The 14,303-nt window shown below is 33.5% G+C and overlaps 1 protein-coding gene and 1 pseudogene across 3 annotated transcripts; one reads left to right on the top strand and one right to left on the bottom strand.

The window, feature by feature from the left end:
* Window positions 1-2,413: 2,413 nt before the first annotated feature.
* On the top strand, window positions 2,414-5,556 carry LOC143562445 (putative boron transporter 2; annotated as a pseudogene). The gene is made up of 12 exons (XR_013140486.1): window positions 2,414-2,620; window positions 2,691-2,773; window positions 2,850-3,042; window positions 3,136-3,274; window positions 3,350-3,515; window positions 3,598-3,764; window positions 3,850-4,023; window positions 4,119-4,214; window positions 4,282-4,419; window positions 4,498-4,817; window positions 4,897-5,167; window positions 5,245-5,556. The product of XR_013140486.1 is annotated as a putative boron transporter 2 (transcript).
* A 4,867-nt stretch (window positions 5,557-10,423) lies between these two features.
* LOC143562431 (BOI-related E3 ubiquitin-protein ligase 1-like) lies at window positions 10,424-12,366 on the bottom strand. 2 transcript variants are annotated; one of them, XM_077050230.1, is made up of 3 exons: window positions 12,111-12,366; window positions 11,872-11,984; window positions 10,424-11,271 (listed from the first exon to the last, which is right to left on the bottom strand). In XM_077050230.1, the coding sequence occupies exons 2-3, from the start codon at window positions 11,978-11,980 to the stop codon at window positions 10,430-10,432; spliced, it is 951 nt and encodes a 316-aa protein (XP_076906345.1). In that variant the 5' UTR covers window positions 11,981-11,984; window positions 12,111-12,366; the 3' UTR covers window positions 10,424-10,429. The 2 variants fall into 2 exon arrangements, with proteins under 2 accessions (XP_076906345.1, XP_076906346.1); XM_077050231.1 differs by lacking the exon at window positions 12,111-12,366 and having other exon boundaries at window positions 11,872-12,013.
* Between the last annotated feature and the right edge of the window lie 1,937 nt (window positions 12,367-14,303).

Genomic DNA, 14,303 nt, shown 5'->3' with positions numbered 1-14,303 from the left:
TTAGTTTAAATTTTCGTACTTTATTTTTTGAGTTTAAATTGTCGTATTTTATTTTTCTAGATTGTTAGCTATGTAATATTTTTAATTTTGATTACTTTTAATTGTTTAATTTATTTTAAATAAAAAAACAAAAAACTATAAGGTACTTGTGGGTAGGTGTTACATTGATTTTATGGTTTGTGTGTACTTGATTGTAGAAATGAAGTGACAGTACATGACTGACCGATTCATGAGTAGTACACATGAATGTCTCTTTCCCCTACGTTGCAACTTTCTTTTTCATATATATTTAAGTATCACCTTTAAATTTACGAACTTTGCAATGTTTTTTTACAAATTTAATAAAAAAAATTAGAGAAAACATTTGTATATTTCAACCCACATAAAATGTTTCTATATAAGATAGTTTTAGATATTATGAGTTTAAATATATACTATTGCTCAACAGTTTGTGAAAATTTTTATATTTAAAAATATCAACATGTAATAAAGAATCTAATTTTAAAAACAATATTCAAAATACTTTTTCATCATGTATTTTCATGTCCCTTTCACTTCATGTATATACCTGTTTTGTGTAGTTTATTTAGCAGCTAGTAAGATGTGTTATATATATATATATAGGATTTGGTTCATTTCAGAAGTGTTCTTATGTTGTGAAGTGCGAGAAGAAATATTAACCAATCAAAATTTTTATATTTACTTTTAGATTATTTAATTGTAGAAGTATATTAGTAAAAAGTTTAATGAGTTTTCTTTGGTAATTAATACTAATAAATGTTAAGTTACAAATGACTATACATTTATTTTTATTTCTTAATTTGATTTAATCTTCAAAAAATACATAAAACAAAACCACCATACTCATACTATAAAAAATTACATTAACCATCATAAACAAATCATAATATTAACATACACATCAAAAAACTAGTTCATATTATCACCTACACATATCACAATATTAATATACATGCACATAACTAGATCATGGTAACCTACACAAATCACAATGTTAACCTATATATACAAATTTAATTACTTCATGTTATACTCTACCTATTTTTATTTACCTACGCAGATCAGAAAATTAACCTACACAAACAAAACTTGTTCATGATATCACATAAAATTAATGGTATTAACCGAAACTTGTAAAATATTCGTAGCGTATGAACACATCATGTTTTTTATTTTTATTTTCATTATTCTATAATATATCTTTAATGTGTAGGCAATACGAGTTATGTGTAGGTGAATATTATTTATATGTAGGTGAAAATAAAATGAATTAGCAATCTGTGTAGGTGAATACGGTTATGTGTAGGTGACTATTAGTTATGTGTTGGTGAAAACAAAAGAAACAAAATTTGTGTAGATGAAAATAAGTTGTGTTTGTAATACGAGTTTCATTTTAATAAAAATAAAAATAACTAACAATTTGTATAATTAAACATGAGCTATACGTAGATTATTGTGTTACTTGTGTACGAGATCAGTTAATTACAATTCACCTACATATACATTTATTTTCATATGTAGGTACGTAAAAGAAAATTCAAATAAATCTTATGAAACCATGAATGTAAAAAAATTTCTCCTGATTATATTTCATTAAAATTATTCTAGAGGATTTTTTATGTAAAAATCAATTTATATTTTCTAAAATTTGTAACTTTCTACAAGATTTAATATGAAGAATAATTTAGGAGTAATTAGGGGAATTAATGCTTTGAACAACTAGAAGATAATCAATGGTTGAGATCCACTTTTCGCACTTCTCGCTATAATATTACTTCTCGCATGATCCATCCTATATATATATATATATATATATATATATATACTTACTCACCACACACTATTTCCTAGTTCACGCCAAAAACTCCTTCACCTTCTTCTACTTCTTCTTCCTCAAATCACTCTCCATCCATTAATGTTGTTGTTCACTCTACATTCCAAATTCATGTGATTCTCAACCTTTCATACTTATTTCCTCTTCAACTTACCCTTTCCACATATATTCTGCTTCTTCTAATTAATTTCTTCTTCATATAACAATAATAATGTAACAACATATATACACCAAGTAATTTGTTCCATCTATTATTCTCTTTAGCTACCACCCAAAACCTATCTAGCTAAACCTTTCTCTACCATGGGTTCTCCTTAATATCATATACATATTATTTTAAACTGTTACAAGCATGTAATTGCTACGTTGGTTAATATTGCATTGTTTCGTTAACACTTCACATTCATCACTAATATTCATTCTTTAATAACCCCCTTAGATGTAATCATCTAGCAAGTGTATATAGATTTTAGCATCAAGGGTCCTTAACTCTTTACACAACAAATTTTATAATTCAACCGCGTTTCTGCCCATTCCTAAACACATGGTGTGTATACATATTTAAGTTGTTATAGCATTAGCCTCTAGAGCTTGTGTTGTATGTGCTTTATTTGTTTCAAAGTTATATTTTTGGAAAAAAAAAGGAAGCATAGTTAGCAAGATGGAAGAAACATTTGTTCCGTTTCGTGGAATCAAGAAAGATCTTAAAGGAAGATTATTGTGCTACATGCAAGACTGGACAAGTGGCATCCATGCCGGTATTAGGTATAAATTAATTCTCTAAAGCTTGCATTTTTATTAAACAGTTTCTTGTGCATAACTAGTACTTAATCAGGATTCTGGCTCCAACAACATATATATTCTTTGCTTCAGCAATTCCGGTTATATCGTTTGGAGAACAACTACAAAGAGATACTGGTTTGAATATTTTCAGTTGCCAAATGATTTTTTTTTGGTATTTACTAACATGAATCTTTATGATTTTTTTAAACAGAGGGGAGTTTAACCGCAGTTCAAACGCTAGCATCAACAGCGCTTTGTGGCATTATCCATTCCATAGTTGGAGGACAGCCATTACTGATACTAGGTGTCGCTGAGCCAACCGTGTTAATGTACACGTTTATGTTCAACTTTGCGAAAGACCAGAAGGATTTAGGGAAACCCCTTTTTCTAGCTTGGTGTGGATGGTACTGTCTAAGCTTCTAGTTATTCATTTGGCTTAAAAAAATAAAAAAAAATTATAAATAAGTTGTGTAATATAAATATTTCATTGAGAACAGGGTTTGTATGTGGACTGCACTTTTGCTGGTTTTGCTATCGGTTTTGGGTGCCTGCTCGATTATCAATCGGTTTACACGGGTGGCTGGTGAATTGTTTGGTCTTCTTATAGCAATGCTCTTCATGCAACAGGCTATTAAAGTGAGTTTTATTAACATTACATGATCACTCACTAATATGTTATTAGTATTGACATATAATTATCGTTTTTCGTAGGGAGTTGTGGAGGAATTTGGTATCCCAAAATTTGAGGATTTGAACCAGCTTGCGTTTCAACCTTCTTGGCGGTTTGGGAACGGAATGTTTGCACTCGTTTTGTCATTTGGACTTCTTTTAACTGCTTTAAAGAGCCGTAAAGCACGGTCTTGGCGTTATGGAGCCGGTTAGTGTATAAGGTTTTGAGTATGAAATGCTCAACAAGTTGGGATTTTTTCGTTTTTCTAACTTTTCGTTAATCTTTTAAGGATGGTTACGTGGATTCATAGCGGATTATGGTGTTCCAGTTATGGTAGTTGTTTGGACCGGTATTTCATACATGCCAGAAAATGGTGTCCCAAAAGGGATACCAAGGCGGTTATTTAGTCCGAATCCATGGTCCCCTGGTGCATATACAAATTGGACCGTTGCAACGGTAAATTATAAGTTATAACTACTACTTCTACGCATACAGTTGTTTTAGTTTAACTCATATTTGAATATAAGACCTTAACCTGCAGGAAATGTTAAATGTGCCACCGGTGTATATCGTTGGAGCTTTCGTTCCAGCAACCATGATTGCAGTGCTTTACTATTTTGATCATAGTGTTGCATCTCAACTCGCTCAACAAAAAGAGTTTAATTTAAAGAAACCTTCATCATATCATTATGATCTTCTTCTTTTGGGCTTTCTGGTATAAAGATCACTGCTTTAATAGATTTAATAATATAAATATATAATCATATAATTAAGCTGCTAAGTTAAGCATTTTATATTATCTTTTGTAAGACATTACTATGTGGACTACTTGGAATTCCTCCAGCCAATGGTGTTATTCCGCAATCTCCGATGCACACTAAGAGCTTAGCCACTTTAAAACATCAGGTTGATCTTAATTTTTCAAATTAAACCGAGTTTTTTAGAGTATTAATATTGTTTTACTTGTGAACAGCTTCTAAGGCGTAAGCTTGTGGACACTGCGCGCAAAAGTATAAATAAAAATGCAAATTTGAGTGAACTATACGAGAATATGCAACAAGCATACAACGAAATGCAGTCACCGCTTGTTTATCAAATTCCATCAAGTCTGGTAAATAACCTTTTACTCTACTTCAGTCCAATTTTTATTAATATCTGCGTGTCGTTTATTACTTTCCATTTTTCATAGGGATTGAAAGAGCTAAAAGAGTCAACAGTTCAACAAGCTTCTAGTAGCGGTTACATAAATGCACCCGTTGATGAAACAGTTTTTGATATTGATAAGGATATTGATGATCTTTTACACGTTGAAGTCAAAGAGCAACGACTTAGTAACGTGCTACAAGCGTTAATGGTTGGTGGGTGTTTGGCTGCAATGCCATTTATAAAAAAGATTCCAACTTCGGTTTTTTGGGGGTATTTTGCGTTTATGGCGATTGAAAGTTTGCCCGGAAATCAGTTTTGGGAAAGAATATTATTACTTTTCACAGCTCCAAGCCGAAGATACAAGTAAGTTTGACTATTTTTTTATAACAAATTTGAAGTCAAAGTTTTGATTTTTAGTAATAATTTTGAAAATCTTGATTAGGGTCTTGGAAGAACATCATGCTACATTTGTGGAAACCGTACCTTTCAAAACGGTTGCTGCATTCACATTGTTTCAAACTGTTTATTTGCTTGCGTGCTTTGGAATAACATGGATTCCAATCGCGGGTGTTCTTTTCCCGCTTATGATCATGCTTTTAGTGCCAGCGAGGCAATACTTACTTCCAAAATTCTTTAAAGGTGCACATCTTCAAGATTTGGATGCAGCTGAATATGAAGAAGCCTCAGCTAAGCCCTTTAATATGACCTTTGGTGTAAGTCAACTTGTTGAAAAAAAGTCAACTATGAAGTCAAACTTTTTCAAACTAAAACGAGTTTTATGTTCTTGCAGGAGGATGATTCTCATTCAAGAACCCGAACCCCACAAGTCGATAGTGTGGAAGTTCTTGATGAAATTATGACAAGAAGTCGAGGTGAGGTTCAGCAGTGTAAAAGTTAAAGATTTGCCCCAAACTACAGTAGACGATATGAAGCCTGCGTATAGTCCACGTGTGAATGAGTTACGAGTTGACATGAGCCCTAAATCATCCGGGAACGGGCTAGAGATCAAGAAAACTCCCAGCCCACGCCCATTTGTTCTTGATTAAACGAGACACGATTCATCATCTTGCTATATGGCGCTTACGTTTTAATCATGATATTATAGGTATTGTATTTCTCATGGAATGTAAGTACTTTGTGGAAAGAGTATCTTTATGATATACAAAGTATTGAAGTATCCTTGTATGTATGCATGCATAGGCTGGGCAGAACACATATCAATAAATTTTGAAGTTCATTATATGAATACTTTGGTATGCAATTTTCTTTTACATGAAAACCTCTTACTAGAAAACTCAATACCCTACTAATAAATGGGATCAGATAAGCCGCAACTTGTGCATTGTAGGTGGCTTCAAGAGGGTTAAAGGCGGTGATGCAGCGTACAAAGAGTGAATGAAGGCTAATCACGTTGATTCTGTGAATACCCGTGATGATCCTTCCCCAAACCTCCAAATTCGACCCCAAAAGGCTAAAATTCAAAAAGACAATTCATATTTTATTAAAATCTGATCAATGATCAGTCACAAGTAACTTAACGTATTAATAAAGCATCCAAAATGAGTTTGGGCCAACAAAAACAATCACAGGCCAAACAACAACCCAAAAACTAGACAAAAAAACATAAAAGTGACCCAAAAATGTATCAAGAAGGCTTATTTCGGAAAAGGAAACGGGATAACCCACCTATGGTTGGTTACCACAACGTGGCCCACGTTCCAACGGTCGTTTTGACTGGTAGCACGTTTGAAACAGCGGCAAGTTATGCCCATTTTTGTGCAACACCTCTGAAAGCGCGATCTTGAGCCTCCAGAAATATCATATCCCGATCTTCTACACTTGGGGCCACATCAGGCGGTTTGCCAGTTTGTATTTAAATATTTGGACCTTCTTGAATTCATTCACATGTAAACTTACAAGTAAGAACTAAATACAACTAATAAAGGCTTATATAATCTTGATTTATTATACCCAAACACCCTTCACAATCAATTATCATATCACTTAAAACCTACTAAAAATGAAATCTAGCTTCATTAATTAATGAAGTTGGAATAGGAACATTGAGGGGACACTTGAGTGGCTTGGGGTGAATTGAAACATGAACTTTTGCTTTTCACCCCTTGTTATGAATGACACAATGAATAATAACACAACTCTACCAAATTTTAGCTCAATCATATAATGATAATTGAGGGTACATCTCTTAGTGGAACTCAAAGGGTTCATTCCACTACATTTTATCAACTGACTCAACTTGTACCTCCATCTTTATTTATATTTGTGTGCCTTCTTTTTTGTGAACCAAATCTTTTAGTGACCACCTCATGTTCACCTTTTGGACCCCACCTTATAAATCAAATTGCAATACATTATATTTAACTTTAAAATATTTTGTCTTGTATATTGTTTGAGTGAAAATGAATATATGAATTGACTATTCACTTAAGGGCAGAAGGAATATAACTGAAGTTGGAACCTAAGTTTATTTAAGTAGTTAAGATTCTATTATTTTGATAACTTATAAAGTATTTAGTTTAAACATAGGAACTTTAGTTGATAAAAGATGTTAAAAGATAAAGCATCCATAGTTTATCCAGGAAAAGTAAAATTAAAAATCCTCTTCATAAATGTTTGAAATCTTTTTCTAAAAAGATAAAGATATCAAATCAAGTGAAAAAAGTACTAAACAAGGGGTGTTTACGATACCGACATCTGTTTGACGGTTTAAATCTTGCCTAAAACATAAAGAGCTTGTATAAACAAAGGGTTATAGGTAAAACACATGTTTTGCGAAAACACGCAAAACAAAATTAAAAAAAAATTCAACAAAAAAACACTTTTGTATGAGACCTACACATGTGTAAGTCATTGTGGGGTATATTACCTACATATGTGTAGGTAAACGATTAAATTAGAAAAAATAAATGAATAATTGGTCCTTATGGTTTTTCGCATTTTTGTATAATTTTATAAATATGAACCATTGATACAAGTGTAAGTATATAAGTTATTTTGTAACTTTTCAGGTTTCAAAAGTTAAGCAATTGGTTCACCCCAGACTCCAAGAGTGCAGTGTATTAAACATGAAGAGTTAAGAATATTTACTTTTGCAGATGTGGTATTTTCTTCTATATGAACACTTACTGTTATTTATATACTTGTTTATAAGTCTTTTCACTTTATTTTCTTATATATAAAGACTTACTGTTATATATGATCATCCAACAAAGTTTATTTACTGATTCGGTCTGGACTGCATTGAGTTGAACAACATGATTATGTTAAAAACTCCGGTTGGACCAGGAAGTCCGGTTATTAGTTGAACGAAAACTTAACGTTAAAGCATTTCATCATGCAGCATGGCTGGTGTATTATTTGAATTGAATCTGTCAGATTTCATCAATCTTTAAATGGTACTTTTTACCAAAATGCTTTAGAAAAAAGGTTCCAATACAAGCAATCACATTAAAGTCTAAACTGTACCGTCAAACTTTAGCTTTCTGTCTTTACCCCCCCCCCCCCCGAGACACTGCCAATAGCCTTCTATGAATTACTCTGACCGTATAAGTGTATAACTGGCTATTGTGAGGTATTATTGGAGAATATGTATTTTATCGCTCGTTTGAAGTGAAACCAAATATTGAACCGAGTCTGCATAGTTGCATTAACTGATCCAGACTTACTTCAAGCTTGACAACGTCTTCAAATCAAATCAATCATACTCAGTGAAATCCCACCCATTGCTATAAGTAGGGTCTGGGGAGGGTGGGATGTAGGCACACCGTACCTCTATCCGATGGGATAGAGAGGTGGCTTCCAGTGAGACCCTCAGCTCAAAGTAACATAGTATGTGAGAAAATAAGTGGCATCAGCGTACAATAGTAGTAAAATTGATAACCATTTAGAACTATACGAGAAGAGAAACATAATGGTGTTTGACCAAAATCAGGTAAAGAAACAAAAAAACCTCTAAGGTATTCATTTCTCCCTAAAAATCCTTAGCCTTAATTCTAAGTCTCCAAGAATTCATATCCTCAATCATGTCCTCTGAGAGGTTTAGGTCTAGCAAATCATGTCTAATCCTCTCGTCCCAAGTCAATTTAGGCCGTCCTCCCTACCCATCCTCCCCCCCTATAGTAATGTTTTCTACGGATCTAACAGGGTTCGTCAACTGTCTTCTCTTCACATGTCCAAACCATCTCAATCTCCACTCTCTTATCTTGTCGGATATGTTAGCCACTCCTAATCTCTCCCGAAACACCCTGTTTCTTATTCGGTCTAACCTTGTGTGCTCACACATCCAACGTAACATTCTCATCTCTGCTACCTCCATGTTCCGCTCTTGTACCTTCTTGATGGCCCAACAATCTGTTCCATATAACATTGCAGGTCTAACTGCAACCCTATAAATTTTTCCTTTAGTTTAGTTGGGAATCTCTTGTCGCACAATATACCTGTGGCTGCTCTCCATCTACACCATCCTACTTGAACTCGATGTGCCACATTGCTGTCTAATTCCCCATCGCTCTGGACAAATGATCCTAGATACTTGAACATCGTTACCTGCGTGACCACTTGCCCTTCAATGGTGATCTGAACGTCCTCATTGTCATTTACCCCACTAAAATCACAGTGTAGGTACTCCGTCTTAGAGCGATTAATCCTTAATCCTTTTGTCTCTAAAGCTGTTAGCCACTCCTTTAGCCTCTGGTTTAGTTCTTGTTTACTCTCAGCAAGTAACACAATATCGTCTGCGAACAACATGCACCACGGGAGTGTCTCTTGAATTGACTTTGATAACTCATCCAGGATTACTGCAAAAAGAAACGGACTCAACGCTAACCCCTGGTGAAGGCCTACCTCCACGGGGAAGAAATTGGTATCCCCCACTGGCGCACGGATACTTGTTGCACTCCTGGTATACATATCCATAATAACCTCTATATATTTCCTTGGAACCCTTCTACCCTGTAGGCACTTCCAAAGAACTTTGCGTGGCACACTGTCGTACACCTTTTCCAGGTCAATAAACACCATATGAAGGTCGCGCTTCTTCTCCCTATACTTTTCCATTAATTTTCTTATAATGTGTATTGCCTCTGTAGTGGAACGCCTCGGCATGAAACCAAACTGGTTCATCGTAACCTGAGTTTCCCGTCTAAGTCTAACCTCTATCACTCTTTCCCAAAGCTTGACAACGTCTAATTCCAACAATACATATATACAATTATCTAAGCCATATTAAGAAAGCATTTGTCAATATTATTGCAGTCGACAAATGCTTTCTTAATATGGCTTAGATAATTGTATATATGTATTGTTGGAATTAGACGCTGTCGACTGCAATTATCTAAGCCATTAGCCATATTAAGAAAGCATTTGTCGACTGCAATAATATTGAAGCACTACATATACAAACCAACCTGCTTGTTGTAGATATTGAACTTAATATTGCAAAGGTACAACGTTTCGACTTTGACTAATTTGTTGACTTACTGTTCTCAAGTAAAAGTTACTAATCATTTACTGACTTACTATTCTGAATTTGATAGTAATCAGATGCTGCATTGTATTATTATTTTAATATCTCATAAAGCTGGTAATCTAAAACTTTCTGGTAAGATAGTTGTCCCCACATCTTATTGAGCAGTTCATGCCAAATTTAGACCACCTTCATTTTTGCTTCAGGGATATTTTTTGCTTAAAACTTTAGCTAAAAACTATTCACATTTGGTAGGATTTTTTGTCAAATTGGTAAAGCAAGTCTGTTACATTTGCTTTAAAACATAGCCTTGTGACATAAATAATCATTTTCCTTAAAATATAAGTTTTGAAATATTGCTCAAAGTATCCTAAAACATCATAAACAATTTAAAAAACATATAACACTTCATTTCGAATAACCAAGATTTCATTTTTTATGCATAATCACTCGAAAAACACTCGAACAAAACACATCAAGACCGCTTATTTCAAGACATGAAAACATGTACACTTTCGGTTCTCATTGTCTGACAAACAGGACACATTTCGACCAACACGTCACAGTCTTTACACAAACACAAGTGCCTACAAGGCAGTAACAAAACACAAACTTCCTTAACATTGCAGGCTTTGCAGTTTAACGAGTTTTTAGAAACCGTTTGATTTGGAATGGCGTTTGTATAAGAAGCAGCGTCATCCACCTCACTATCTCCATACCCTTCTTTCTGTTGCACGGGCATTTGTGCAATAACTTGTTGAAGATTGTTCTTGAGCGAGTTCACTACCAACTCGTTGTATTTTGCTCGGTAATGCCAAGATTGAGCTTCCATTGCAACTTGCTTTATTTTCAAACTTAATTCCATGTTTCGTCGGTTCATGTTAAATATCTCAACGTCTTTCTCGTTTAACTTCTTCATTACTTCTTTCTCCAACGCGTTTAACAACAAAGCCGTATGCTTTTGATTCAATTCTCGTATACCCTTAACCAAATTCTCTTCTTGAACTTTAACATAATGATCAATGACTTCTCTTTGGCGGTCCATTTCAAGTTTGATGGGATACAAAGCTTTTAAGTTTACATTAACAGATGTGACGGATGAGTTGCGTTCGTCTTCTTCATAAGATAGTTTTAAACCGGTAGATACATGATTCAGATTCATGTTGTTTCTTGTAACCTCATCTTGATAAAAGTTGTTGTTTAAGGATATGTGAAGCTTTTGTTGTGTGTTCATGGGTCCTGGCTCACGAGCCCTCTTGACGGGTCGATTAGTAGCCATTGCAGGATCGTTTCCCACAAAGTTTATGTTGTCAATTGTACAACCACCTGGAACTGCATCAAACAAAGTCGAGTTGAGTTAACACAAATAAGCGGGGATGTAAACAAACTGAACGTTCGACGGGAAATTCATTATTTAATATATGAACGAACATGAACAAAAAATTTTGTTCGATTAACTAAATGAACGGACACGAAACATAGGCCATGCTCGTTCAATTATGTTCGTGAACGCTTGATAATATGACCGTTTACGTCCGTTATGTTTATTAATGTTTATGTTTGTTCATTAAAGGTTTTTAATACTTTTTAATGATTTTTCTAATGTTATCATATAGATTGAAGCAAATTTAATAACCATAAAACAAAAATATATACAAGTATTGTGTGATTAATTTATATTTAAACTTAACATATGAATATTAATGTTAAAAAAAACACCAACAAAAGTTGGTAGCCAGCAAAATCAAATAAAACATTGTTTGTATTCATTCCTTTCTTTGTGTTCCTGAACCGTTCACAAACAAATTCATTTCCTTAATGAACAAACACAAACAACAAAGTAATTTCATTCGTTTAGCTGTTCGTGAACCGTTTGTTTGTCAATAAAACCTTAACGAACAATAATCTTGACAATGATAATATAGAACTTACATTTACCAAATAACTGAAGCTGAGGCAATGCAGTCACATCATATTGCGCCCGGTGCTCCTCCGGGAAGGCCGGATACCCCGAATGGCCATTTGTAACACCACCAAACATGATACTGTTTCCAAATCACACCACAATATTACACAATATCAATAACAACTCATAAAAATATTATTTCTATATGAACAAAACCTTATTTATGAAGCATTAATAAAAGGGTAGAAAATATTAATAATAATACCTTTGGAATGAAAGAGGAATAAAAGGAGTGGTTGAAGAAGATGATGAATAATATGTTGGTTTGTTGGTGTAAAAAAGAAAGAACTTGTTGAAGAATTCTTTGATCCATTGTTATTGTTGAGGCAGCTTTGTTTTCGTATTCCCACCACTTAATAATAATATTTTGTTGTTTTCTTGTTAGCGACGTGCATGCGTCGGATGATTGTTTTGACTTTTCTTATTTCATCTTTTTCGTTGCTTTCTCCTTGGTTTTTATCGCACATCTCCAACTAACTTTTCCTTCTTTATATTTTTAGTTATTTTTTGCTTTGTTTTCGGACTATTTAAATATAAACTTGTTATATTAATTAACTCTTTGAATAACCTTAAAAGGTTGTTCATTGTGGTCTAACTAGGAGGCGTCATTTGGGCATGTTAGTTAAGGGGGTTCAAAGTCAGATATCATTTAGATATTCGAAATTCGAATATTCGGATTTTTTGGATAGTGGATTTCAATACCTGAATCCAAAATTTTGGATACAGAAGTTCGGATATCTGTCAGATAGTGAATCGGATATCCAAAAACTTGGAAAAAATAATAATTATAAAAAATTAAAGAACTACTTTTAAAAATATTACGGATATCCGAAATATCCAAAAAAAAATTATCCGAAGTATCCAAAAATTATCCGAAATATACTAATAATATTATTATTTAATAATTAAAAAATATTTCGTATAGTTCGGATATTTGATTAATCAAAAAATTGTCAAAATCATTATCCGATAATTATTCGAATTTTCAGATAATTCTAATGCGGATTCAAATTTTTTGAATACCACTAATGTTAACACCTGGCATACGTTGTGTCTAAGAGCAAGACGCTAACATGTTGATGCCATGTGTTGCACATCTACTGGTTGTTTGCTAATAGCAAATGACTTGTGTCCTAGTTGCATCAAGTTGTGGGGAAACAGAAACGTGTCGCTCTTTATGAGTTTGAGGGTTTAGAATTAGAATTAGAGTGTAAATGTTGTTTATGAGTAGAATTAGAAACTAAATACGTGGTGGGTTAAATGCAATCGTTTTCTTACAAGTTACTAATCGAACTAGATGGAATTCAGTCCATTAAATCTACAAAACAATTAGGTGATCTTTTTAAAGTACTATTGTAGGTTAATCTACTATTGATTAATAAAGATCAAGGGTCAAGATAAGTTTTCTCGTTTTCTAAGGGTTTTACCAAGAACCCCTCTCTATATATAAATCGGCTTGGTAAAACAAATATTTATAACCAAAACCAAAACCAAACGGCTAGTTTAAATCATAAAATTAGTTCAACAAAATCTAGTTAGTTTGCTTATCTAATTTATCTCCTCATGGGTAATCAAAACTTCAATTACACCTTAATCTAAGAGAAATATAAAAAATGATATTGGTTGTTTACAAGTAAGAAATATGGATAAGATGAATGACACTTGTTGGGAAGCAAGCAAAGGTTTGGCCCAATATGACCCTAGTATTGTGGTCACTCGTGGGTGTCACGTTTACGTTTACTCATTGCTTACCACACGTCATTCCCGACTCGGGCCCACTTTACTCTTCCAAATAATATCGACATTTACACCTCCACATGTTGATCATAAACCTTAGACCTCGTATTTTCAATATTTTATTCCACATAACAACAATAAAAAGAAAAAAGTAACCGTAATTATAAAACTATGTGTTGTGGGCTAACTAGAGGCCTATAGTTAAAGCATCACATCAATAACACATAGGTATAGGTGCTACACATTAACGGACAAAGGAAAATTGACGAGCCCGACTAGGCTCTGGCTCGACTTGTTTCGAGCTCCTTTTCGAAAGCTCGAGCTTGGCTTGTAACAGTGGCGGATCTAGAAAAAAATTTCAGGGGTAACCTATCTTTTTTTGTTTTTATCGCGCATTCATACAAGGCCAATTTAAAAACTCCCAAGGCCTGTACGAGTGAAACAACGGGCCCTTATTTTTTTATTTTCTGAATTTTTAAATGGGTTTAACGCTGATGACTCTGGTTGTTTATAATATGATATTTGACCCAACTCGTTTTAAATAAAATTTACGTTGAAACATAGACCAGATTGTTTTAAAAAAAACTTATATTGAAACGTATATAAAAATATGTACGTCGTAACAATATATAACAAAATATAGATGCCACTATAATTTAAA

Source organism: Bidens hawaiensis, unplaced genomic scaffold, assembly GCF_021521415.1.
Source record: "Bidens hawaiensis isolate Kalapana, Puna unplaced genomic scaffold, B.hawaiensis_p1.1 tig00021017_1, whole genome shotgun sequence".
Lineage (NCBI taxonomy): Eukaryota > Viridiplantae > Streptophyta > Magnoliopsida > Asterales > Asteraceae > Bidens > Bidens hawaiensis.
Note: the sequence above shows the minus strand (reverse complement) of the source record. Positions and strands in the feature narration are given on the sequence as shown.

Coding starts and splice junctions, on each gene's coding strand:
- LOC143562431 (XM_077050230.1), bottom strand. CDS start 11,980: ATGTTTGGTGGTGTTACAAATGGCCATTCGGGGTATCCGGCCTTCCCG. Junction 11,272..11,871: donor GCTTCAGTTATTTGGTAAAT/GTAAGTTCTATA, acceptor TGTTTGATGCAG/TTCCAGGTGGTTGTACAATT.